The following is a 27,883-nucleotide window of genomic DNA, read 5'->3' as shown; positions in this document are numbered from 1 at the left end:
CACATAAAATAATGTACATAAGGCGGACTTAATGCGTTTCGGAATTTTCCTCCAGTCAACCTTAGGGCCAAACTGAAAATAAAGTAGGCGGTATAAAAAGTGAAAGGCCTGCTGACCAGCTGAACGAGACACCGACGCGCACGTTATTCGCCGTAAGGCAGGGGTCAACATCACTGGTTTTGGTGGGAACACACGCGTGGACGCGTCCAACTACATCGGCCTTGCGCCGAGAATTAGAAAGAAAAGAAAACCAGTACGATGAAAAGGATTGAATAGAGGAAGCGTATTAGTGAAATGTAGTTACTTAATTTGACGTGAGTGAGTCGAACTGAGGAACGTATATTGAGATTTTCATTTTAGCAAGAAAGAGAATTAGGATTGTTTATGATTGAAAAAAGTGTTAAAAGGATTATGACTTTTCGTCGAAAAGGTATAGGTAACCATTGGAGCTTAGACTGGTAAGAAGAAAATATGTGGTCATATTATTGCGAAAGCATAATATAATCCGGATACAGTTTATCATCATCATCATCATCATTTCAGCCACAGGACGTCCACTGCTGAACATTATTAGGCCTCCCCCAATGACTTCCACATCGCACGGTTGGTAGCGGCCTGCATCCAGCGCCTTCCCGCTACCTTTATCAGGTCGTCGGTAGTCGCTGACATAGCCCGACGGATCAGCAAGCTGAAGTGGCAGTGGGCGGGGCACATAGTACGCAGAACTGACGGCCGATGGGGCAGCAAGGTTCTGGAATGGAGGCCACGTACCGGAAAACGCAGCGTGGGATACAGTTTATATTATTAGTTAATTAATATTAACATAAATAAGGTCCTCAGCCTGTGACCTGCCAGTTTGGACCCTGCTCCGCTGCCAGCGGAATAACTATTTTTAAGTCTTTTTTTATAACGTATTTTTATTTTTACATTATAAAAAATATTTAAAATTAAGAATTAAAGTTAATAAAGAACATAAATAAAATATACTTTATTGCCAAAATTAATTTAGTTTAAGGGCTATATTTCACCGGGACACCATGGCGGCGCAACCAGTCGCTGCTACCAACAAAATGTATACAGCTTTGCGCAACCAAACGGACACCAGTGAGGAACTCTCTATAGAGCTGTATATATTTTGTTGGTAGTCGGCGACTGGTTGCGCCGCCATGGTGTCCCGGTGAAATATAGCCCTAAATGGTTTAACAGCAACTTCTGCATTAGGCTAGATATTTAAAAATTATTAATCATTAATGAACAAATCTCATTTTTTTCATGCAGAACAAGACAGGTACCTATTTGACCGCAATCGCACCTGTGTGTTTACCATGAGTTTACGTTAGGTGTGCTCGCTAGCGACTGCGTCAAAACAATCTATGAAGATTTTAGTTCTTGAAAGTAGCCGCTAGGGGCGCTGCACAATTTGTCATTCATTTAATGTAATTGTTTTACGTAGTCGCTAGCGAGCACAACTAACGTAAACTCATGGTAAGCACACTGATGATAAGTGAGATGCTGTTTAAGATGGTACATTTATTATCTGCCCTGTAAGTGCTTATTCACTCTCGCCTTGAAAGGCCCGGATTACTTTTAGTATTCGGGAAAGACATCAGCAGGCAACATTCAGTTCACTGTCAAACGATGACAAGCTACATAGGAGTTGTAGCGGTGGGAACACAAGGTGGGAATTTTTGAAGGTTTTGTCAAACGATTGTACAGATTTCGATTCAATATCGCGCGTCTAATTTATTTCTTTATTTTATTTTAATTACACAGGTTTTATACCTTATTACGTAATTAAATAGGTAACAATAAACATAATAACAACATCTTAAAGACTAAAGAGAACACTGCTCACAAATGGAGTAAATAATAGGTAAGCTAATAGGTATTATAACTATAAGGAAGAGATTAAAATACAGCCTTTCATACATTCGTTTATTCATTTAACAATTTATTTATCTTTTTTAATAATTAAGAGTTACATTCAAATGAGTATCGGAAATAAAGAAAATACTTTCATCAGACAACGTACTTAGCAAGGTACACTTTGTTTCAAGATCCGACAATAGTCAACTTGGCTTTTAATTTAGATACTGTTTTTTACTTTCAAAATAATTATTTTATTATAAAACATAATATTACCTTAGTATACCGATCAAAAAAGTTCTTTGGTTTCTTTATATATTTAATACAAAATATTAATACTTATTGTTATTATGACGTTGTATAAATCAACGTAAGGAATTATTATAAATATAATTATCAAACCCGATTATTGGATCTGTAAAAGACATTAAGAAAATAAAAATAAAAGTATATTAATTACATAATACATGATATCTATATTATATGTATAATTAATAAATGATTAAATAGTTTTACGCTTCTCTAGGAGTTTTTCCGTTAGATGTACGAGTATTTTTTTCTTCGATTACTGTCAAATTTCCTTGTTTCAATGGATACTGTTCAGTTTCTGTAATAAAATTGAAATAATGTATTAATTATTATTCTATGTTAATCATTCGATATTCCCCCAGGGTAACCCAATTACGAAATTTGATACTAAGCCAGAAATAATGTTTTAACCAGCAATTAATTTATTTAGTATTAAAACCTTAATTTTACAGTTAAAGTAATGCAATTTTCGGGTTACAAGAATGATATTTTTTTTAAAAAAAAGGTGTTCACTGTTCATATTACCATCTCCATAGAAGTTCCAGTCCTGGACTTCTCCTCTCGCGAATAATACATAAAACAGATTCGTCACAAACTTGATGACGCTGACGATGATGAACACAGTCTGCCATTGACGGTTATTTGTCTGAAAGATAGAAAGAAAAAAATAAGAAAAAAGTTAAACATTTTTTTAAGGGCAGGTATCAAGTCTCCCCTGATATGGACTGAATTACATGAGCCACTGCGAGCAACTTGGGGAAGAAAAGTACTTAAACTACAATAATTTCACTATCGTAAAAATGAAACAGTTTTCAGCCATCGCCTGTTATAGAGCGGCCGATCCATTATTTAATTTATTGGCTCTATAAAAACTATGGCGCCCTTTAAAAAGAATGCGACTGATGAACGTTCAACATCAGCATAATTTCAGCCACCGGACGTCCACTGCTGAACACAGGCCTGCATCAAGAGCCATACTGCAACCTTTATGAGGGCATTATGTCCACCTTGTTTGAAGCATGTTACATTCTCTAGACCAAGGCTGCTCAACCCCAGGCCCGAAAATAATTTTAGGTGGCCCGCGCATGTACAGTTCGAAAAAAAAAACGCACCAAATTAAAAAATCCCGCCGCGCACAGTACATACAAACGTTAAGACCTCTCTGAAGTTAGCTGTCAAAAATGTAAGTGGCCCGTCGTTAACGACTGAATCCACCATTTGGCCCGACTCTTCAAAAGGTTGAGCAGCCTTGCTCTAGACCAATGGTGTCGGTGTCGGGTCATATCCGAGGAACGGCACCCCGTTGGACTATTGTGGCGAACCCATTCATACAGTCAGCGTCAAATAGTTCGTGACACCCAAAGTAGCTAAAAAGTTCGCAACACGTCTTTGTTACAATTGGAATAAGGTTGTGTTGTCAACGTTTTGGCCACTTTGGTGTCGTGAACTATTTGACGCTGACTGTACCACGAGATATGAACGGGATGGAAAAAACGAGGATTTTCGCATCGGCTACACACACACGTCTACCACTTCAATTACCATATCGTTAATGATGTTTGACACCATGATCGGCACCAGTAGACTCGTAAGGTTGGCGATCATGTTGCTTAACGCCATCAGAGTGCCGGCGTAGTTGGGTGCCAAGTCTATATGGTTAATCTGAAACAAACAAAAACCTAATCAGGCAAAGAAAAAAGATGTCTCATGCGCTGCAACGTATCCTATGCTTTAAGTAAGTAAAACACAGAATCTTGATGCACAAAATATTGATGCATACCTACTTAAGACGCTACATTATCGCGTCTCTACTACTAAGGGTGGATTTGACCAAATAAGAGTAAATATTAATCTCAGAATAAATCGTCAGTTTTGACATATTTCCCATACTGAGACTGTCAATGTGTATACCAGGTGTTATTCTCGGATTAAAGTTTGGTCGAATCGGGCCTTAGTAGTCTTATTATATTTTATCGAAATCCACGGGCAATCCAGATCATATTATAATGTATAGGTACTAGTGTTAAGGGCGATGGAGCGGGCTATGCTTGGAGTTTCCCTGCGGGATCGAATCAGAAATGAGGAGATCCGCAGGAGAACCGAAGTGACCGGCATAGCTTGCAGAATTGCTAAAATCAAGTGGCGGTGGGCGGGGCACATAGCTCGTAGAGACGATGGCCGTTGGGTGGGGCAGGAAAGTTCTCGAGTGGCGACCAGGGACTGGAAGACGTAGCGTGGGCAGGCCTCCTACTAGGTGGACCGATGATCTGGTAAAGGTCGCGGGAAGAGCCTGGATGCGGGCAGCGCAGGACCGTTCATTATGGAAAACCTTGGGGGAGGCCTTTGTCCAGCAGTGGACGTCATTTGGCTGAAACGACGACGACGACGACTAGTGTTATGATACCTCTATAGCAAGGTTATTTTTCACCAGATAGAGGGACAAAAAAATAAGGCAGGAAGTGTTAAGAATCCCTAGTAAATAATATAAATCATTTCACATTAATCCTATTAAGTACAATTTTCGAACAATGTTCATCTAATCTGATTACCGAATCACATTCACTACATAGTACGTTACATAGACGAAACAATACCGCTCATGTCGCCGCTAATTACCGAACTTAACACTAATGTAACGGTAAGCACATCATAATCTAAAGTGGTGGAATGGGAACCGTAATCACTGTGAACATTTTAGGAGCCTAAATTGTATGTAACGGCTCGTAGAGTCTGGATATCTGTAGAATATAATGAAAGCTTTGTAGAAAGTTCTAGGTGTAAAGTACATATACATTTATTTGGGGTTATTACAATCGAAATAAAACCAACGACCTCATAAAGGTAGCAGGAAGGCGCTGAATGCAGGCCGCTGCCAACTAGTAATTTTAGAAATCATTTGGGGAGGTAATAAAAGTACATAAAACGCACTCGTAATGAACATTTGATTCTTAACCGTTTTACTGACCTACTAAGAACAATGATCATTAACATTTTATGGAAATTGATTTATGCAAAATATGTAAAGTGTCCCTTTACTTAAATATTATTTTTTTTCTTGACGTTCTTGGTTTGATTTCTGAAAGTTACTTACGTGAAAGCCCACATGTGTGGCAGAGTGGAAACCAAGGCACAAGATGAGCATAACCACGGCCAGGGCTGTGCTATTGGCGAATCCGAAAGCTATTAAAAATGTCCCGGACCCAATCGTACCTGCAAAAGATTTTGGCTTTTAATCCATAGAAAGAATAATTAAAAATGATTTGGTAATAAAAAGGCTTTGGTTTGGAGACTTTAATTTTTGAACTAAAAAAATCCACTATACGAAGCTCAAACTTGAAACATTATGCTTTTGTTAGTAGATTTTGTAACATATCCCTTACGAACAGCTAGGGACTGGAATTCGTTGCCTGCTGCTGTCTTTCCCGAAAACTATAATCCGGGCCTCTTCAAGGCGAGAGTGAATAGGCACTTACAGGGCAGATATGTACCATCCTAGACTGCATCCCACTTAACATCAGGTGCGATTGTGGTCAAATATCTGCCTTGTTATGCATAAAAAAAATAAAAAAAAAGTCTCAGTTACGGAGAATTTTCTCTAAGTGACATAAAAACTGGCTAAGGTTTAAATTACTTACCAATACTGTTAGCAACTCTTCTAACGTTCCGGACTGAGAGGATCTTCTTTACAACTAAAATATCCGAGAGCCAGCCAAAGAAGAGCAGCATCACGTACATCGCTATGTACGGCAACGAAGAGTAAAGACCATTCTGGGAATGAAAACGATTAGATATCAAAATAAGTTGAAATAAATGACAGTCTGCCAACAGAGAGAGATGGTGGGAGATTGTGCGGAAAGCTGTTATATCCGCCTCCACAACCGATGTGAACAACGCCCCAACGTGACCCCTCTGCCAAGAGCGAAACAAATAAGAAGTTTTCTTAGGATGAGCATAGTTCTATTTATTGTATTTGATAAGTATACCTATTTCAAGACGAAAATACTATGAAAGAAATCAAGTCTTGTATAGTTTTTAACTATTCCCTTCTCAAAAATACTAACCTTTTTGATATTAACTTTCAGAACGTTACTCATGTAGGTGGGAGTCTCATTTAGCATGAGGAGGTACGCCATAGCACTACCGGCCTGCGTGAGTATCATGCCCCACACCGCTGTACTGGTCAGAATCTGTTTCCAGGGTGTTCTGCGTCTCTGAAGATATAATAAAAAATGTAGAGAACAAAAAGTATATGCTTCCAACTGCAGGACGTCCACCCACTAGGTGGACTGACGACATCGTAAAAGTAGCAGGAAGGCGCTGGCCGTTACTAACCGGGCAAAATCAAAAGCATTGGGGGAGATTTATGTTCTGCAGTGGACGTCCTGTGGCTGAGATGATGAAATAATGCTTAACCCGAAGAAAGACATTTCATCATCAATGTAAATTGAGATATCATAAGAATCTAGATGCTAAATGAGTTTACGCGAGCTGATGATAGCACAGTTGTGAAAGTATGGTTGTGAAAAAAGGGTCCAGTCTCTATGACCTACCTTCGAACTGACATCAGCAGCCCTATCACCAATGATATACGCCAGCTCTTCAGACCTGATAGTGGCGCAGTCGTGAGAGCAGCTGTAAAATCATAGCTGTGAAAAAAGGGTTCAGTTTCTATGACCCACCTTCGAACTGACATCAGCAACCCTATCGCCAATGATATAGGCTAGTTCCTCAGAGCTGATAGTAGCACAGTCATGAGGGCTGGCGGCCCCGAACCAGGCCAGAAGACCGAAGCAGCAGAGGCTGAGGCTGCCACACATCCAGAAAATGGAAGGCCAGCCGAGCCAGGGAATGGCAGCGAGGACGCCGGATATTTGGAAGATGAAGACGGTGCCGAACTGGGATCCTGAGAGCAGAAAATAGACATGAGGCCAATTCCTTGGTGTTATAATGCTTAGAGCCTATTTTACCACTTAGGGCACCTTGAAATTAGAGCCGTGAGGTGTATGAAAGAGGAAGTAAAGCACTAAGCGTACCACCGCTGCACCGTGGCGCCACCACAGCCACATAATAATAAGTTATACTCTGCAGCGCTTTCTCGTACCTCTAATTTGAACACACCCTTAGTGAGATAACTAGGTATCTAAAACTTTTAAGGACAAACCAAGTAATTTGCATGAAATAAGCAAAAACAATTTAAATCTCCCCTCATTTGAATTAAGTAACAACGTTCTCTGTCTTTTTAGGTTTCTGTCTGTCGTTTTTCGTTCCATGTAGGAATCGTTACAATGTACACGTAACGTACCTACACATAGTTTTAAAATAAAGTAATGTAAGCAGGTCTTAAAAAAAATTCAAATTCTAGCACATATTCCGCCAAACAATTTTAATTACAAACTCGCGGTAGGAAATTAAAATGTTATCCCGAGTTTCTGCTCCAGCAAGGCTTTGATAAACTACGAGCAAGGTGCCTACAGTTTTTCTCCATAATTTTAATATCTGAAAATTTTCTTTTGCAACTTTCCGAGGGGATATCAAATATCCTTCTTCCAGCCTGCCGCGCAAAATCAAAGAGTAGTGAGTGAGTGAAAGTTGTAATTTTAAAACCTCACTATGTACAGTCAGGTTAAAAATGTTGACTAAATCATTTATTTCAATCATTCATTTACGGATATTCTGGACGTTCTATTAAGTTCCTGCAGTCACAAATTAACGAAGTGCATAAAGCAAATCGTAGTATGATGTAAACATCCTCGAAAATGCGTTTTTGCGAATGGATAGCTGAATAGAAAAAGTCTATCTGTCTAATCCAGAGCTTACATTTTAATAGCCATTACGGTACCATTTCGGTCGTCAAATGAGTAATCATTATTTCGTTTTAAAGTAGGTACCTAAAAATCTGTAAGACTAAACATATTTTTGCCTCCCGAATCAAAACCTACAAGATTTCTAGGGATTCTTAAATGTGATTACGTAAATAATTTAAATTAAAATGTTATTTAAATTTTATCTCTCACTGTACCTGTAATGAACCTCATGGACGTGGCCACGAAGACTTTTTATCTTATTTAATGTTGAAATTAATATTGCTCAACTTTTCAGAGGCTGCAAACTTTTTAATATCATGAAAGGGAAATTGAGTACAATTTTGTGACAGACTCCTGTACTGACACTCGTGAGCATATTATTAAATTAGGGAAGTGGTTATTCCGAGATGATATTACAGTCTGTTATTTTCTCGTTGAATGTTATTTTAGGTATAGAGTGGAACCTATTTAATTATGGAAGCTCTAGTTAATGGTAAACTAGTTAATTAAAGCTTAAAAGCGTTAACTATGATGGTTGGGTAGTGATTTACATAGTCTTAATAGACTGATGTTCAGTTGTGGAATATTACGTGGTATGATGGATGTGGTTGTCTACATGCGATTTTTGCCGCAAAATGGCATTTAGACAGCCGCAGAAGATGCCACAGTGCCTCCTTCGATGTGCTACCGCCTGTACCTACGTAATAAGTGTTTACTACGACCACTCTCAACACAAGTTTAATTAACTGTTTTATCTAAACTGTGGTAAATGATGCTGGTGTTGAATTTAGATAATATTGGTATATTAGTATTATTTATTTGCTACTGTACTTCAATACTGTTTTTTTACCCAAATAAATAAATAAAAAATAAAAATAAATTACAATTACATACATGGGAATTATAGTAAACGTACACAAAGGATTTAAATTGATATTATTATAGCATAAATAGGTATTAATTTAAACAGGTTTTAACGCGATACGCGGATAGGTAACATTGAAATATTACCTGTATTTGCCTGACGTTTCAAACGAGTTGCACCGGCCGTGGTCACAGGCTGACTGCAACGATGGTTCAAATAGGTACCTACAGGTAATATTTCGCGTTAAAACCTGTGTAAATTAATTCTATTATGCAACGCGAAATTTTAAAATTAATTATAAATAGGTATTTTTCTACCGTTGAGATTAAAATTGCTTGAATACTAATAAAAAAGCTCTAAATAGAACTTTAAAACCCTTTTCATAAATTTAATTTAATTTAGTTAATATTCCATCATAGAGACTTATCGTCATGGCAAGTTGAACTTCAAAATCCTTTCAATCACACCGATGCAGTGACTCCGCCACATCAAGTTACCATTAGGACTATTCCCACCTCTCATTCCCACCGTTGCAACTCCCGTGTAGTCAGGATCTACAGCTTAACCACCAATAAAAACCCAACTAAGTAGTGAAGGTCAAGTTTGTCCCGAGGGAAAGTTAAACTGTCATGAGACCAGCAAGCCTAAAAAACTTTTTCTTCAAATTTTATCGGTTTATCCCACGTGTCGCCCTTAAAGCGAAGTAACCAATCAAGCTTCTTTGAATCCCGCGGTTACCGGTCAAAACTAACTTACACCAGATAAGAATTTGTAATCCCATTTGACAGTCATTCCACGAAACTGCCGGTCGGGCAACCATCAAAAGAGTTTCTTAATTTATGTACGTGACGAACCGTAAGGGTCTATTTCAAGTTTTGAGAAGGCAATGCTGTAATCTTGGCCGGTGGAAATATACGGACGCGATTTGTGTGCGTGCGTAGATATAGAATAAGAGTGATGAATTTGGTTTAAATAGCTTATTAGTATTAAAGCGGAAAGTGTTTGTACGAACGCGATGTCAGCAGGCAAGCCTAATACAATTTGAAGAATATAGTCATCATGAATTTACAAGTTCAAATGTAATGTTGAATAATAATACTACTCTACTACTATTGTATAACCATTTATTATTGGCGTTAGTTAAGATTTAAACCTTGGAAGTCTACGTCCGCGTGTCTATGAATTAAAACGCTGACAGATTTGATCACAATTTTGCTAAATTGACATACCTACATTTTTCAGAAATATTTAAGATTTTCTCTTTCCAACATTCTACGAACACTACAGTCTTCTTTCAAACGGAATCGCCCCAAACATCTCCCCGTGTGTCCCCCACAGAGTTATACATCTCCATACACAGAAGTTGAGGGCGGGCTGTAACTAAGTTGAAAGACTCAGGGGCCGCGGCTGCTCCTTTACCAGCTAATTCCAGTTTTATGAGGAGATACCGCGATAACGGCATTTCAAACTCCGGACCATGTTCGAGTTTATCTGTATGGAAGTTTGCCTGAAGTAAACAAACTTTAAATCGCAATTTTAACGCATTTTAGTAAGTACCTATCAGCTACATAATATCGTAGGTCTTCAACAATACCTGTCTAATTATGATGTTTAGACTAATTAGGGTGTATTGTGTCTATGATGTTTGAGGGTTTGTTATTAAAGGTCGATGGAGTATATTAAATTTGATCCAAAGCAGCCTCCTCGATTACTAGTATTCTTGGTAGCGTCTGTGGGGATTAGTCTAGACTATTAGCAGGTATTATGTATGTTGATGTATTATATTACCTGCATGATTAGCAGAAATCATAGGTAGTAAGCAAATCAAAATTAATCAATCCGTGTAAATTCTTCACGAAAGTAAAAAAAAAATGTAGGTACTTTCGAGTGAGAGAGAGAGAGTGGTCAAAACGTTGACAACACAATCTTATTCCAATTGTAACAAAGACGTGTTGCGAACGTTTTGGCTACTTTGGATGTAACAAACTATTTGACGCTGACTGTAACCTAACTTACCAGAATAAATGTATGTAGCAAGTCTTCCTCTTTCAGATAATGGAGCCCATTTCCCAAGTATGGTGTGGATGCCAGGATAAAACGCGGCTTGAGTGAATCCTTGCACCAGGCGGCATATGCACACGCCGATCCAACCTGTCTGAGACAAACATTTGGCAGTGTTAGAATAACAATTAATAAATTATTTTATAATAGCTTCATCTTGACAATGATGATATTCTTTTCACTCATCAGCAGGCGCCACCTGTATGAAGGTCTTGCTTATGCCATTGTTCTGTCATATGCTTGTGGCTTAGACAGTGGCGAACTGGTGAGCGCTGAAGCCAAAGGAGGACTAATCATAAAATATCATAATTATTTGCGATCTCCAGGTAGAATCCACTGTGGAGTCCTATCACTCCCCAGTGGCGCCAATTGGTAAACACTCTCTCATTAGCAAAAATATAGAGTACCTATGGTGTTCTTATTTTAGTGTGATTAGCATTTAATACAACAAGCTCGCGTCTAAAGAAGGTCTCCTGGGAAAGTCTATTATTAAAATACTTACAAATAATGGAAACCACGGTGTGAGTATCGATAGGACACCGTTGACCGCTAAGGCCACTAGTATCGGCCGCTTCCCTCCATACTTCTGTGTGATCACACCCATTGGCAGCATCATCGTGGTGTATCCAACAAAGAACGAGAACAGAATCATTTCTCGGGTCTGTATACTCCATTTATACGTCTAAAAACAATATCAGAACAATTCCAAATCACAATATTTTTTTTACGCTACACAAAAGTTAAGTTTTCATTAAAAGCAATAGGAAATAGGCATTTTTGGCACCCAATGGTTAGGTAAAGTTTCAGAATCAAAGACTGGGGTCTGGGGAGACTTGAATTAAAAAATATTACGTTAGAGCTCTAGAGATTGTCTTCTTTCCACATAATTTCATTTATCTGGGAACTACATATATTGTAAAGATACTAATTATAAAGGTTATCCAACTCAAATGCTTAAGTAAATCATGAGTCTACTCACTCTGTATGGACTCCATTTACTTGGTTCAATTTCATATTTCTCTGTACACTTTCCCCAATAAGGGTTGCTCTTTTTGTCATTAATCCTATTACCGGCCTCAGTATCATTTTGTTCGTTACTATAGTCAGTAAATGTATCATTGTTTCTTCTATTTCGTCTAACGTTATCAATATCAGTAACGTTACACAGGTAAACAATGTTTGGTTGAGTGGGACTAGTCATGGCTACCATGGAAACGCTGAGTTGTGCTCTCATGGCGATGCCAACCGTTAAACATAAGAATAAAATAAGAGCTTGTGTATGTCGTGCTCCAAATCCTTTTGGAACATTCAGTTTGGGCGGCGCATCTGAAAGTCAAAATTGATGAAATTAAAAATGACACATCGCGTTACTGTGTAATTAATTGTATTGATTTATTGACGTAGAATAACAGACGAAAAGAAAGTACTCTCTCTTTGATAAAGGTGAGTAATTACTTGTAGATAAGGACATGAAATGGGACATTGGAGAATAAGCTAAGAATATGGTGTATTTTTACTGCATAAATGTTTTGATTAAAAAATATAACATACCGTCATTATGTTCCTTCCTCGAAACGCTGACATACTCAACATCTTCCAATCCCATTGCTATTTTATATTTTTAATTTATTCTCAGTAATTTTAATTTTTCATTAATATTTTTTAATGCAAATATTTTAATTATAGTGACGTGCTCTTGTACTGGGCTTACCTTTAGAACTTATGCCAATTCTATCATGTTTGTTCATTTTTATAATAGGATCGGTTAATAGTAGGCTCATTATCTATCTTCTAATATGATTTCATCATCATCATCATCATTTTCACCCATATGATTAAGATAATTATAATATGATTTATTATTATGAAATTTTCTGATTTTACTCTTATGTAGAGTGATTTTACACATGAGACTGTACATTTTATGTAACAAAATAGCCTTTATTACTACGAGATAAGACGCCTATTCATTCTTTAGCTGTTTCTGTGTAATTTGTGATCTTGCAGTGCTAGTTTGTTTCTGTTCTTTTCTATCTAATATCTTTTAAAGACCGTGTCATCAAACGTTGTATTCTTCTTAGTTGGCTTACCTAAAAAATCTTGTTTAGTGCAGTCAGTTATTTCTACAGTAGTGTTACTATTACCCGTTACGTTGTGGTTACATTTCATACGTATTGCGCTTCTTTGCGTAAGACTTATTCCACTACTGTTTGATTGTTTTTATCTACGACTTATGCATGTGCTGAGGTCGGGAGATAACGGTGCTATAATAAGAGAATGATTTATTTCAATTTGTTTGTGATGAGGATGGAACATATTTATTCTTGTAATAGTAGATAACATATTTAGAATGTGTCATATTGTTATTGATACACATTATTTTGTATTTTCATCATAATACACTTATTCATCTTAAGTTCGGTGTTAACCTAAAGATAAAATGCGGATAAGTACCTACCTGTTATAATATTGTTTCCCAGATGTCAGTAGGTACACAAAATATTAACGGATTAAATTTCCTTCACTCTCTTATTTATTATCTAGATGCTTGGCAGGGATAACCCAGTTCATTAGAAATTTTTGGATATAACGATGATGATTTATGGTTCTTCTACAAATTATGTCTAATCATCAAAAATGTTTCATTAATCACGGCCTTTTGCAGATAAGCCCATTTATGTCGATACAAGAGAATAGTCTAATTGATTAGAGAGAAGAGGTATTTGAATCTAGAGGTATTTGAATCTAGAATTTTTTGAATTAATTTGCTCCACAATTTTTTGGGACGAGTAATTTTACTCAGTCTTAGATATTTATTAATTTTTAAGAAATACGTTATAGAAGGAAAAGGATAGTAAATGAAACGAAAATTAAAACTTAACGCTATATTTTTATCAACTCTTAAATAAATTACCTTTACAACTTACGAGTATATTTAATTTTCTTTAATAAATATCCGAATCTGCATTTAGTTTTCTATGGCTCAAGTCTTCCAGCTGTATTTGATTTGAAACTGAAACAAAATAAGGACGCATTTTACATAAAGTAACTTAAGTAGGGTTCAAGTAATATTTTAAGATCTAGATTAGTATTAATCGAATCAAAATGTTGTCCAGATTTGGAATTCATCTAAAATAAAAAAATCTTATGTGTTTCCTCTAAAAGTACACTCATAATTACAAACGGACATATACCGTTTATCACTGTTTTGACTACGGAACATAAAGTGACAAATCGCTGCCCAATCCGTCGTTTTTTGCCAGAAGTCCGGCCACTAGCTTTAAATTCAATTCTGTTACAGGTGAACTTGGTCCTAAAGATTGTTTATTATTGTTCAACAAGGTCATTCCTTACCATTGTGATAACCTACGATCTTTCTTTTCCGAACCTCGTCCCACTCCTGCCGCTCGCTGCTTGCAAAAACTGTGTATATCACGTTACAAACCACGCAGAAACTTGCGAGGGATAGAAATGCTATCTTCCATCTTTTAAGGTCTGCCTGTGGAGAATCAAAATGTTTTAGACTTAACTAGGAAAATAAATATTATATTGTGTACTTGCTAAAAGATGTTTTACTGACGATAAGTTTGCAGTGGTTATAAGAAACTAAAGAAGTATCCCATATTGTCAAAGAATAATTGTACGATAAAAAATTGAGGCTTTATGTTGACATATAAGGTCAAATTTTTAAGTAGATGGTTACAAAAGGAAAAGTCGGTGTTTTATTATAATGGAAATATTGTACTGCAGCCTCGAGGCATCAAATATTATTTGCCTGGAATATAATATTACATACCTCGAAACAAGAATGTTCTAGAGTTCAAATAAAAACAAGAAAGTTCAATCAAATTGCATGATCTTATGGATGTTTGTAAGGTATGTGCAAGTGCGTATTTATAGTTTAAAGCTTTTTAAAGATTTTAATCATAGGTCCTTGGACGTAGACGTAGTACCACTAGTCAAAGAGTAAAATGAAACAAATCTAATGCTTGCTGAGACCTTAAGCGCATCAAAATAAGGTAGTTTACCTCATTATCACCAAGAATGAGCCCAGTAGCCAGCGGGGTCACAGCTCCGGCGACGCTAGCAATCCCACTCGACATTACAAATAGGGTCCCAGAAAAATTTTCAGACATGTCAGTAAGAGTTTTCTGCAAAAAAGGTAAGTTCAGTAAACACTTATTCTTAAAAAGTATGGAAAAAGTCAAGTACATACTGTAAAATAAAATCTAAATATTAACTCAAAGGTGACTGACTGACTGACATAGTGATCTATTAACGCACAGCCCAAACCACTGGACGGATTGGGCTGAAATTTGGCATCCAGGTAGATGTTATGACGTAGGCATCCGCTAAGAAAGGATTTTACGAAACTCGGGTGGAGCTAAGGGGGCAAAACGGGATCCACGCGTACGAAGTCGCGGGCGGCCGCTAGTATTATTATATTTTTGTAAATTGTTAACAATTACTCAATTTCTGAAACCCAATACAACTTTGAGTAAACTTTGACCCATTCAATTAATCAAGCAACTCCGTAATCACGTTTCGGTGACGGCTGCATTATAAATGGTTCTTTTCAGCTCTCTCCCTCTACGAAACAATAAATTTCCCCTCCAAATTCAATCCAACACCATAATCCCCTCTGATTGACCTGTATTTATAAAAAGATATACGAAATCCTTTGGCGCGCCCAATTAATTTTTAATCAACAAAGACTTAACCTTTTGTAGAGTTTTTCAGTAGGACCAGTATATTTTAACATTGTGTAGCATACACACTGAAAGATGAAAAGAATTACTGCAGCCCCGGATCAGTTCATAGATTTATCATGTTCATAATTCTGAGATATGACCATATTTTTCAGTCTTAATCCTTCAAGCTCCGCTAATCTAGACACAATAAAGTCGGATTCTTTAGAAATTTCCCTATATGTAAACAAATATGGCCAACTGACATTAAAACATTTTTAATCTGTGCCCTAGTGAGGCGACAAAACCTCTCGTTAATCGCGGATTGAAATTATTGTAGTACCTACTTACGTACCTATAGAAAGAATTTATAATACTTTATAAAGCAATGCATTAAATAATTAGTAGTACATTCAATGAAGAAAAAATACATTGTTGATTAAGACCCTATTTAAATCTATTTAAATGCAATCAGTAATAAAAATGATTGAATAATTGAAATAAAATCGATTAAATTTACCGACTATTGTCTATGACTTACAGGTTACAACACTGATGTGTCAGAGACAACATGGAAATAACAAATAATTTTAAACTTCAAGTCAATTGAACAAGTCTCACAAATTTTCATCGTCCACATATTTTGCTAAAATAATTTGTTTAAAGATTGATTCCAAACTTGTATAATCGTGAGAATAAAGTTGGTTTCATGGGCTTGTGAAATAATGTGTATGATATTATGAACACGTAAGTGATTATGGTGTAATTGTGTGCAGAAGTGTTTGTTTACATATAAGGAAATTTCTAAAGAATTTAGGTATAGATAATCAATTGTTATGACATTAATTAATGCCGTCTGGGACTCAATCGGTTAAACAGTGATACACAATGTTGTCTATATCTACCCTGAGATCTATTGCGAGCGAAATTAGGGATAATATGGAGGACCACAATACAACCTCCGCCTTTTTCAGGGCAATTTAGGTCGGAATATACTACAAAAATACACCTAGGAGGGATTCTGTTTTAATATTTAACCGCCTCTGTGGTCTAGTGGTAAGACCATCTGCTTCAGACGCAGAGGTCCCGGGTTCGATTCCCAGAGGGGGGCAGATTTTTCTGTTCGGTTTGGTTGGTGGTAGGGCTTGTTCAAAGTCCGCCTGGCTAGCTACCACCATCTTACCTAAGTCTGTCGCCATAACAACAATGTTGTGTTCAGTTAGAGGCAGTCGGCAGTTAGAGGTAAGATAGCCAGTTCCTACGTGGTTGAGGATTCCGGGTGAAGTTCGCTTCCATCTTCGGCCTGATCGTTACTTACCATCAGGTAAGATACAGGCCAAGAGCTTCCTCGTTGTGGATATTTTTTTTTAATGAATTCGAACAAAGGTAAGTAAGATGACAAGGTGAGTAAGTCTACTGTACTTAGCTAAGTTGCACACTTACCAGGAACCCGGAGAGCTGTAGGCCGGCTAATCCTAACGTCGCAGTTAATACTATAATCACGAAATTACTCCAATCGGGCACCAAATTGGGCAGAATGGTTAAGCCGATGGCCATCCCGAACGCACCTGGGGAGAGATTGACCGTCAAAAGTGTTTTTACACCTGAAATAGGTACTTATTCGCAACTCAAAGCTAGATTTTATGAGCTAGCACAGGGATATAAAATAATAGCAATGCCATATGCAATTTACACAAAATTGATCATTTCGGTCTGTAACAGAATGTATTTCTCTTTTAGATATACCTAATAAAAATAAATAATAAAAGCATTAAAATTATGAAAACTCATAAAACTAATTTATTTCTGCAAATAGGCTTTAAAAAAGCAGTTTTACTTTTTTTCTAAAACGCAGAAAGCTTGGAAAACGTAACAATCAGGATAGCTTTTTCAATTACAATATATTTAGTTTACAGCCTTTCTACAATGGTAGACAAAAAATAAATACCCATAGCATTAATCAACTTCCTGAAATAGCTGAGGTTGGCAATAACAGTCACGTAACCAAGCCTGCTTAGCCAGTCAAAGGTGGGCGACGTGGTCACATACATCGCCCACATCGTCACGAATGGTAGCACGGTGTATATTGCACACTGTGAACAAACATCAATGCTTTAAAATGTACTTAGTATCATTTTACAGAAGAAAACGATACAAATTACATTTTATTGAATATGTAAACCACTCTTTGTTTGCAATGCTAGTCGCGGTCAATCTAGTAAGCAATTATGCACAATACTCACATGTCACAATTTAGCTCTGCATACTTTTATGGTCAGAAATTGAAACGAAATTTTGAACATATAATTAAAAAAATGTAATTAGGAAATGCACAATTTAATTTATCGTCCAAGCAAAGAATTTTCAGATCCTGAAAATTCTGAAAGGGAAAAAGGTTGTTTCAGTACTAACAGTAATGAAACAAACTTTAGTTACTAAATGAGTTCGTATACCGACGAGCAAGAGGAGATGAAATGATAAAAACATACATACATACACTCGAAAAACATAACCCTCCTTCTGGCGCAGTCGGGTAAAAATCTTGGATTGTCACTTACATCTTTCAATGAAGCATTCAGCACTTTCAAGAATGCAGGCACCGCGACCAAGTAGAAAACAAAGATGGCGCTGCAAGCTGCGTGCGCGCACGCCACCGCCCAGAACTCCCGCGTCTTCAGCACCCGGCGCCACGGCACCGGGAGGTTTTTCTGTAACAGAAACATATCACTCATCATGACTAAATTTGAGGGTGTACCTGAGTTTATGCGATCAAGAACGTTTTTTATAAATGTTTGTTTACTTCAGCAAACAACTGTCAAATTTATATTCTTTATTAACCGACTTAAAAAAACGAGGAGGTTATATTATGTTCGACTGTATGTATGTTTTTACATAGTAAGTACCTGGCCCCGTTTCTGGGCTCTTGTCTACATTATACGAGTATCTTAATTGCCTTACCTACTATCACTTTGGGACAACGATTCTCTCTTTTGCACCAGGGAGTGAGAAAGAAGGAACGCGAAAAAAGTCCTTTATCTTTATAAAGAAAAATAAAAATTACCCGATTTCCTAAGAAGTATCTAGGCGCCGCTAGCATAAACAAAAATGATTTATTCACATTATTCCATTCTATAAGTTTTCATCATATTTAACCCAGCATAATAATAATTTTAGATTATAATATTATATCTGTAATTCCTAACTCAAAACTGCTTAAACCATTACCAAACCCTCAAGTTCTGTAAACGTGAAACCTGCTTGTTTCTCACGTGTACATCCAGTCATATGACAATACCACCCGACACCCGATTACACGTTAATTAACCCGTCAGCCCCTGTTCACAGGAGCATAATTAAGTGCTAAATCAATTTCAGCGTACCCTTTCAATTACAGATAATTACATTATTTAGCTAATGATTTTGTTGCTTAGAATGACTAGGTACTCGTTTTTATTCACGACAAGGAACTTAGCTTAAAATACGTAACATGACCACACTGAAGCATGGTTAAAAACTCAAAAATACTACATTACCATCTTATATGTATATTAGGAACTGATGACAGCATATTCATCGAAACACTGGCATCTTATTTCGTTGTTCGTTCATTCGTTTCAGCCAAACGTCCACTGCTGGACAAAGGCCTCCGTAAGGTTTTCCACAATGAAACGGTCCTGCGCTGCCCGCATCCAGGCTCTTCCTGCGACCTTTACCAGATCGTCGGCCCACCTAGTAGGAGGCCTGCCCACGCTACGTCTTCCAGTCCGTATTTCGTTGTATCAGTTGTTATTTTGCATAAAAAATGTGGTACTAACCTTGCGATAGAAACTCAGCGCCCGTTCCAAGAACTCGACTTCGGCGTCTCCAATGGCCTGGTGGTTCTTCGGAGTACTGGCTGTGAAGAGGCAGCAGACAGCACCGCAGGAGACAGCGAGCATCCCCAAGGAATACATCACCAACTCCCAGCCTAAACGGGCCTCGGTTATAATACCGGAGACTGGAAGAGCGACGATTATGCCCAGTAGTACACCTGAATGGGAGAAAAAGCTAAATAAAGAGTCACTTTTGTCAATTATCATAAACAAAAAGTCAAAATTCTTTAGTGCTGTAAATATCATGAAAAAGTTTTTCAATTCAGAATTTTACGTTCAAAGAAACTTTTTCAAACTAACAAGCAGTCCTCTATCAAGCTATCTTTTGAACTTTACCTTCTGATTCGGCCATTATGCGTGAAAGTGGTCTCCCATAAAATATCCTCGTTAAAAATCTACATCATAACATTTTTCAGTTCTTAAACATACAAAACAACAAGAGTCTTATTTAAAATCTTGCAAAGCAGGTGGCATTTAATGGATGCAAGTTCACTCAACGATAGCACCAAAACTGTTATTACCTCCATACACGACGCGGCTGCAAGTGTTTTTCTCAGTTGGAGGCAGCCATTTTGAGATCAGCAACTGAGTGGCCGGCGCCAGGCAGGCCTGGGTCATGCCCATCATGAAGAGGGCATTGCACGTTGCTATCCACCCACCCTGGAAATTGATTTTAGCTAATTAATTAATGACAGATAACTTTTCGGAAGAATTTGAAGAATTTCTTGTAAGAAACAAAATAGAAATGCTCATTAATTTCTTTTATGAAATTGTCGTATTACCTATTCATAAAGAGATACTGAAATAACTTTCAGGACCGAGTACTTAATATAATAGTTACTTACTAATATGAGTATGGTATTGCTAGTATCAAAGAGTTTGAAGGAAAACATCCTTGGCACTTATGCTTTTTTGCATCAGAATCTTATTTATTTTCGAAGAATTAACTATAATGTTTAAAGAGTATATTATTTAGACGACAAAAACAAGGAAATAAATAAGCTAATTGCAATAGTTTTATAAGCTTACCCTATTAATGATAGTCGGTAAAGTAAAACTCAATGCCCCATTGACCAGCAGTATGATGGTCAAAGCGGCTTTTCCATCGATCCTCCTAAGGATGAGGTCTGCAGGCACTAAAGCTAACGCATGGCCAATGAAAAATGAGGATAGGACCGTTCCTTGTATTATCTTGTCCCAGTTGTCATGGATCTGAAAAATATGGTTCATAACCTTATTCAAGTTTTATTAGTTCATCATCATCATCATCATCATCTCAGCCATAGGACGTCCACTGCTGAACATAGGCCTCCCCCAATGCTTTCCGCGTTGATCGATTGGTAGCGGCCTGCGTTCAGCGCTTCCCTGCTACCTTTACGATGTCGTCGGTCCACCTTGTAGGTGGACGTCTCACGCTGCGTTTTCCGGTACGCGGCCATTCCAGTTTTGACACAAAAAAATTCATGTCTCTTATTTATTCCAAAACCCTTATTACATCTTCTTCTTCTTCTTCTTTTCAGCCAAATGACGTCCACTGCTTATTACTTACTGGGATACAAAAAAAATATAGCAAATAGGTATTATCATTTGGCGCAGAGAGGATTTACTTTACTAAAGCCTCTCTTTAAATACATGGAAGTTGATAAAATTGTAAAGTTTTCCTGCCATAAAAAGCCTTAACTTGTATTCATAAATTAATTAAACATTACAATTAATTATCTATGTTGCGGAATTTGTTAATTTGTTTTGATGCTAGCACTGATAATGCCACGCAACATTGAAATGTAACCCACCTTAATATACGTGTCATTTTGGCGTGCTTCATCTGTCATGGCGAGGACAGCAATACCGATGCTTCCACGGAAGGTGCCCATTACAAATGCACAAACGAACATGTAAATCATTTGAATGTGACGGACCCCCAATTTGAACTCTGAAAGAATACAACATCAAAAGGTGTTACACAAGAAGTAAGAGCCCCCGCAATGAATAATCTAATTCAGAAGAATGGTGAGGAGTAAGACTAACAAAGAGATGATATTGAGTTCATTTAAAATATCAAAAAATGAAAACTTAAAAATTTAAAAAAACAAAAAATATAATACCTCTAGCATTAAATTTTTTGGTTTTTTTAATTTTTAAGTTTTCATTTTTTTGTTTCAATTTTTGGGTGCTTTGTTTAGTACTTATACATATACAATTATACTTTTGACAGATAATAACTCTTTGTCGAGATTTTTATCACATGGACTTCTACCCAACCGAGATAGCCTTTCGGTACAATGCACTGCAGTGGGTTTAAAGAAGTTTACTCGATTATTTCTCTAATGAATGAATTATACTGCACTTACTGCTTTTAACAACGATTCCATCGTGGGCATCTTCGTATTGGTACTTCAGGAATTCCACATCCATGATTTTAATTAACTTTTCTATCACAGCCTCTTTGTTGTTCCGCACAAAACTGAGATAAAAACAAACGTTGATAAAAGGTGTATCTTACGCTGATAATAATATAATTATTTGCCAAAGGAACCATAGTAACACAAACTGAAGCAGCAGGCTCAGACAAAATCTAGAGCCGTGAAAAAAAAAACAATTAAATTAGGTGATCTAATGATTCACAAACTGAACCAAGTAACAGCCGTTGGGGGAACCCCGATGCAAATGTACCTATCATGAGCTCAAGTATAATCTTTAATGACACTAGTCCAGTAGGCCTAAGATGCGCGCCTTGATAACTTTTATCGACGTCAAAATGTATGGGCAAAATCGATAAAATGGCGTGATAACCGCTTATCGCGCGTATTAGCCAAACGATACAAGAAAAAGATTTTGTTTAACCGCTAAACACGAGTATTCGCCAAAGTACAAGTTCAGCCGATATAAAATCTTATCGATGATTTTAGACGACAAAATAAGTATGTGCTTATCGCGTAAAATCGATAAAATGGCGTGATAACCGCTTATCGCGCGTATTAGCCAAACGATACAAGAAAAAGATTTTGTTTAACCGCTAAACACGAGTATTCGCCAAAGTACAAGTTCAGCCGATATAAAATCTTATCGATGATTTTAGACGACAAAATAAGTATGTGCTTATCGCGTAAAATCGATAAAATGGCGTGATAAACGCTTATTGCGGCGCGCATCCTTGGCCTACCGCTGTATTTTAGAGTACCTACCTACTAAGTAAATAGCTGTCATAGTTAGAACATTACTTTTAATTGTAAATCTCATAATAAGATTTAAACAAAAAATGCGTGTTAGCAAATGAAATGAAAAAATGTCCTACAAGGTAAGCTTTCTCATTCAACTTTCATTGTTTCAGTCTTGCGTATATTTCAGTGCTAACTGAAGGTAATCAGGTTCTTGAGAACAAAACAACGTATGTAAAACAATATTAAAAGAAAGCCATTGTGTACTTTATGATATAAGTCTTAGAATTCATTATGTTCTCTACTGGAACTTTACAACCTTAATGCGTTAGTTTTATTTGAATGCTTCATAGTTTCTCACAATACATGCGGTGGAATCTCAACTCTATTCTTAGACTATAATAAAAGTGACTTTAAATTGAAGCAATTAATTGAATTCAATGCCAAAAGAAATTTAGATCACTGTACCTGTACTGCCGTCCAATCACTATAATGCCGTTAACCCACAATTGGTCAATTTTGACTTTTGAATACCATCCGAATCAGAAAAAAATGCTTAATCTAGCACTATTATCGAAATTTTTATATCTTGTTTAGTTCCTGAGATAAAAAAAATAAGAAAGCCGCTAACTGCTTCGCCTCTGCAAGATTACATAACTAAAATGCAGTTACATTACATTTCTTAGCTTAAACGCGGTTAAGCGTCTTTAATTGTTATTAGAATTAAAAATTTAAGAAAAATTACAAAGCTTTATTGCCGTTATTTACAATTTCTAGTCAATACAGCCGTTAAGGTACTTTAACGACAATATTGCTAAGCTGCTCTTTGCAAAGCTTTAATAGACTCCTCAAGACTAAAACGCCGTTAAGTAAAATTATTAGACTTAAACGCAAAAAAGGTCCAATAACGGCATTATAGCTTTGTATTACATGAATTTATTTATTAAAATTGCACTAGTAAATTCACCATTAAGGCTAACCAAATGTAACAATCTATGTGTTTTTTACATTTTTACAAGACTTAAATGCCGTTAACCTACATTCCTAAACTATAATGCGGCTATGTTCAAAAAGTTGAATGAAGTGTTCTAAGCGTCGTTGCGTGCGTCGATCACTCAGCTCAGTCAGAGTTACTGATGTGCCGCTGATAACGCTCCCGGAAATATTCCTAGCGTTCTCAACAAAATAAATTTAGTTTTAATTTTATGTTTGTTGTTTATTAATATGTGATGTGCAATGTTTCTATGTTTTATTATCTAAGACTAGTCGTTATAAACAAGGTATGAAACGTGTTAGTGAGATATTGCTGTCTTGTCACTATTTTCGTGGCTAATGCGCACTGCAACTGTAGGACACGGCAGCGCGGTAATTGAGCATCAGTGTGCCTCTGAGTTTTAAATGATAAGAACACGTTGCGTTTTGTTTTCTAATTTTAAAAATAAGTAAAAAAAGCCTGGTGTTCGATCATTTTACTTGTTCATTTTGTTTTACATCTTCTATGTTAGACGAAGACATAACGTTCGTTTGTTTCAGGCAAATGTCGTTCAACAGCTGGACAAAGGTCAGCTCTGCCACTTGATTTTAGCAATTCTGCGGGTTATGTCGGTCACTTTGGTTTTTCTACGGATCTCCTCATTTCTGATTCGAGCACGCAGGGAAACTATGCTTGGCATAGCACGCTCCATCGCCCTTTGGGTGACCTTGAGCCTTTTTATGAGGCCCATAGTAAGCGACCACATCTCAAATCCATATACTATCACTGGCAACACACACTGGTCACAGACTTTTGTCTTAAGACACTGCGGTATTTCGGACGTCAAAATATCGCGAAGCTTCCCGAACGCTGCCCAGCCGAGCTGGATTCGACGATCGACGTCTCTCTCAAAGTTGGACCTACCTAACTAGATGGTTTGTCTCAGGTATACATAATTGTCAACAACTTCGAGTGTAGTCTCCAACTTTCAGAGGAGTGGGTACAACACGGACATTTGACATGATTTTTGTCATGTCCATGTTCATTTTGAGACCCACTTGTTGCGAGGCTCTGCTGAGGCCATCGAGCATTGTGCCTAGATCTGCCACAACTACGATATCGTATGCAAATCGAAGGTGGGTGATGAACTCGCCGTTGATATTTATGCTGAATCCTCTCCAGCCCAGAAGCTTGAAAACAACTTCCAGGGCGGTGGTAAACAGTTTCGGAGATATTACGTCTCCCTGTCTCACCCCTCGCTGCAACTAGATAGGTTTCGAGACCTAATCCTGGAGACGGACTGACATTATGACGTTTTTATACAAACCTTTTTTGAAGAGGAGTACCACAATACTTCTTTGCAATGCCGTAGGCGTTTTTCCCTTGAGGATGACGGAATCAAACAGCTTCTGAAAAGCCTAGTACCGGCGTTCCGCCTGCTTTCAGAAGTTCAGCTGTGATTACAACATCACCAGGTGCCTTGTTGATTTTTAGCTATTTGAGAACCATTCTAATCTCGTACAGACTAATATACGGGATATATTCGGCAAGTGTCGGGTCAATCTAGCTAGCACGTATTTTCTATAAAAATGTGTCAAATGATCCGTCTCATAGGCTATCCACAACTTATTCAGAAGTCGTGAAATAGGCCCTTACTAAGCGATCGTGAAATATGCCCTTAATGTCAAAAAACGAACAAATGGACAGTAACATTATGTAATTACGTGAAAAAAGACATTTCTGTCATTAAAACAACATTTCACGAAGAAAAAATTAAATTTAGTAAAGGTGTAGTTATATTGAGAATAATTACCGTGAACCACTTATATGTCGACTTAATTTGATACTATTTTACTTATTATTTCCATTTGATAAACATGATTCTCACCATTCTCACTAACTAGGTGATTATTATAAGCAGCGTGAAGTTAATTTATTAGGTAAGGCTTGCCGCGTACATTATTATTGAATTAAATAAATAGATCTCAATTTTTATTAACTACAAAATATTGTAGTTGTAACCTGTTTCAGTAAACAGGCAAAATAATATTTATAAACATATTGCGGCATTGGTAATAAAGTGTCGTCACTTATTATTTTATTATTATGAAACTGCTAAGTTTGAGAACTTTCAATAGTTGGTTTTAATTGATCTTAAATAATGAAAATGTAAAGATTTTATTTTGAGTTGTCTTTTATGAGTATCTACTTTTTTAAAGTGGTAAATTAAAAAAAATATCATAATAAAACGTATGATTGATATCAACGAATGCTAAAAATAGTAAAGACTTGATTTTTTTAAAATCAATATAAAGGACAGTGCCAATCCATGTATGGAAGTTGGACCAAGTGCTGCCCAGAATGAAACTATAGTGCATTTTGTTCCTCAGGCCAATACTAATTTGTAAACCGGAGCGCACTGAAATCTATCCCTGGAGTTAAGAGAAAAAAAGAGTTTTGTTTGGAATTATTTACATACAAAATATCATCGATGTATACCTACTACGCATAAGATTTCGCGATTTTGGCATTAAATAACACTCGTTATGTTGAATCTAACCATACTGCATCCGTACACCTTACTTTAGTACGACTTCGACATTATTTATAAGCGATCAAGCGCTGTTGCAGTAGTTTGGTTAGTTGACCGAAATTAATTATTTCCAAAATAGAGCAAGAAGTTTTAGCTTACAATAACTTCAATAATCGATTGTAATACACCAATAAATTGATTTTTCGCAAGGATAGAGAACTAAAACTTCTTGATTCATTTTGGAAATAATGATTTCTGTCAAGTAACCAAACTATTGCAACAGCGCTAGATCGCTTATAAAGAATGTCTAAGTCGCACTAAAGTAAGGTGTACGGATGCAGTATGGTTAAGTTCAACATAGCGAGTGTTATTTAATGCCAAAATCGCGAAATCTTATGCGTAGTACGTATACATCGATGATATTTTGTATGTAAATATTTCAAAACAAAACTCTTATTTTCTCTTAACTCCAGGGATAGATTGCAGTGCGCTTCGGTTTACAAATTGGTATTGGTCTGAGGAACAAAATGCACTATGGGTTGATTCTGGGCAGCACTTGGTCCAGACCCTGGCACTATCCTTTTCAACACTAAAACAGGTTTTGTTATTTTTGACATAAATGCAATTTTCTTTATTTCCTGAACTATTAAGTAGCTAGTACTTAGCTTAAATGCCGTTATGGTAAAAAGTTTTGTTTTTAACTGCATTTTAGTCTTGTAATCAAAACGAATCAAACAGGCATACCAATAGTTTCGTAATTTATGTGTTAATACTAGACTTAACTGACGTTAGCTAACATTAGCTGCATTTAAGGCAAGTATTTTCACGTTAAAAAATAATAGTTTTACCCAGCTAAAACGTCGTTAAATTATTTAACGGCATTAAAGTTTAGTAGAATTATTAGTTAGAAACTCATTTTACAAATGTATCAAAGTTATTCAAGATCCAAAACTTAAACGCCGTTAAGGTAGCCATACCGGCGTTTTAGTTGTGTATATTTTGAGATATTATTTCAATAATACTGAGTTAAAATGTATAAATTAAAATATTTCAAAATCTATAATATGTAGCGTCGTGAGAGTTTGTGTCAATTGTAGCTCTTAAAAATACCTTTAAAATGATATATTTAAATTACAAATTACTCTTTTACTTTTGAAACAGCGATTTTTTTTTAATTCGTGATCTTTAAACTCGTTTTTCTCCGAAAGTGGTTTTTGCACTTAACGGCGTTATAGTGATCGGACGGCAGTGTACATAATAGATAATGCTGTGTACTTAATACGATAAATACTATAAAATAATAAACAATGTCGTTAGGAGGAAATTAACTATTTGATGAATGTGGCGCATGATCATTAGTGATAATGGAGTCGAAGGAATGGGAACTTGTCTGACTTTTGTTTGTATTTAATATCAGTGTATGATTAGTTCTGCGTCTGGGCTTCGACTGATTGTCGAAAGTAGTTTCCAGATTGGTTAAGAAATATTTATCCGATTGCGATTATTTACCATCGATTGAACCATCCTTTTTCAAAGCCACTCAATCTCAATTTGGTTAAATATTTTTTTTAGCTAATATTTGATATTTTAATTTCCTAATAGCCCGTGATTTGGTTGATTTGGTTTACAACATTAACTTAGCAAGCAGTTTTCAACATTTTATTATACCAATAAAAAAATTATCAAATTACATAACTGCGTGCCAGTTTTTGTTTAAGAACCGATAGTATTTTATTGGGGAAATAAAAACAAAA

At 36.6% G+C, this 27,883-nt stretch overlaps 2 protein-coding genes across 3 annotated transcripts; both read right to left on the bottom strand.

Annotated features, from left to right (window-relative positions):
- Nucleotides 1-2,329: 2,329 nt before the first annotated feature.
- On the bottom strand, nucleotides 2,330-12,636 carry LOC135075645 (putative inorganic phosphate cotransporter). Of its 2 annotated transcripts, XM_063970054.1 has the most exons (11): nucleotides 12,457-12,636; nucleotides 11,885-12,231; nucleotides 11,408-11,587; nucleotides 10,861-10,999; nucleotides 6,855-7,078; nucleotides 6,237-6,386; nucleotides 5,811-5,943; nucleotides 5,267-5,385; nucleotides 3,718-3,837; nucleotides 2,701-2,821; nucleotides 2,330-2,473 (listed from the first exon to the last, which is right to left on the bottom strand). In XM_063970054.1, exons 1-11 carry the CDS (start codon nucleotides 12,509-12,511, stop codon nucleotides 2,379-2,381), a joined length of 1,683 nt encoding a protein of 560 aa, XP_063826124.1. In that variant the 5' UTR covers nucleotides 12,512-12,636; the 3' UTR covers nucleotides 2,330-2,378. The 2 variants fall into 2 exon arrangements, with proteins under 2 accessions (XP_063826124.1, XP_063826125.1); XM_063970055.1 differs by lacking the exon at nucleotides 12,457-12,636 and having other exon boundaries at nucleotides 2,331-2,473; nucleotides 10,861-10,995; nucleotides 11,885-11,975.
- Nucleotides 12,637-13,806: 1,170 nt separating this feature from the next.
- On the bottom strand, nucleotides 13,807-21,928 carry LOC135075647 (putative inorganic phosphate cotransporter). Its single transcript, XM_063970057.1, has 11 exons — nucleotides 21,817-21,928; nucleotides 21,259-21,398; nucleotides 20,495-20,677; nucleotides 19,987-20,125; nucleotides 19,409-19,623; nucleotides 18,152-18,301; nucleotides 17,542-17,686; nucleotides 17,037-17,161; nucleotides 14,934-15,056; nucleotides 14,260-14,404; nucleotides 13,807-13,918 (listed from the first exon to the last, which is right to left on the bottom strand). Exons 1-11 carry the CDS (start codon nucleotides 21,878-21,880, stop codon nucleotides 13,851-13,853), a joined length of 1,497 nt encoding a protein of 498 aa, XP_063826127.1. The 5' UTR covers nucleotides 21,881-21,928; the 3' UTR covers nucleotides 13,807-13,850.
- Nucleotides 21,929-27,883: the final 5,955 nt, after the last annotated feature.

The sequence above is a fragment of the Ostrinia nubilalis genome, chromosome 10, assembly GCF_963855985.1.
Source record: "Ostrinia nubilalis chromosome 10, ilOstNubi1.1, whole genome shotgun sequence".
NCBI classification, from domain to species: Eukaryota; Metazoa; Arthropoda; class Insecta; order Lepidoptera; family Crambidae; genus Ostrinia; species Ostrinia nubilalis.
The sequence above is the reverse complement of the archived record's forward strand: the minus strand, read 5'-3'. Positions and strand labels throughout refer to the sequence as shown.

Bases quoted from the DNA above. Each gene is read 5' to 3' on its own strand.
- LOC135075645 (XM_063970054.1), bottom strand. From the start codon at position 12,511: ATGGGATTGGAAGATGTTGAGTATGTCAGCGTTTCGAGGAAGGAACAT. The intron at 7,079-10,860 runs GTAAGTTAGGTT...TTCTGCTCTCAG, and splicing joins TGCTACATACATTTATTCTG to GATCCCAGTTCGGCACCGTC. The intron at 2,474-2,700 runs GTAATATGAACA...ATTTTATTACAG, and splicing joins CTGGAACTTCTATGGAGATG to AAACTGAACAGTATCCATTG.
- LOC135075647 (XM_063970057.1), bottom strand. From the start codon at position 21,880: ATGGATGTGGAATTCCTGAAGTACCAATACGAAGATGCCCACGATGGA. The intron at 21,399-21,816 runs GTAAGTGCAGTA...GTATTCTTTCAG, and splicing joins TGGAATCGTTGTTAAAAGCA to AGTTCAAATTGGGGGTCCGT. The intron at 18,302-19,408 runs GTTAGTACCACA...TTTCTGTTACAG, and splicing joins CGCTGAGTTTCTATCGCAAG to AAAAACCTCCCGGTGCCGTG.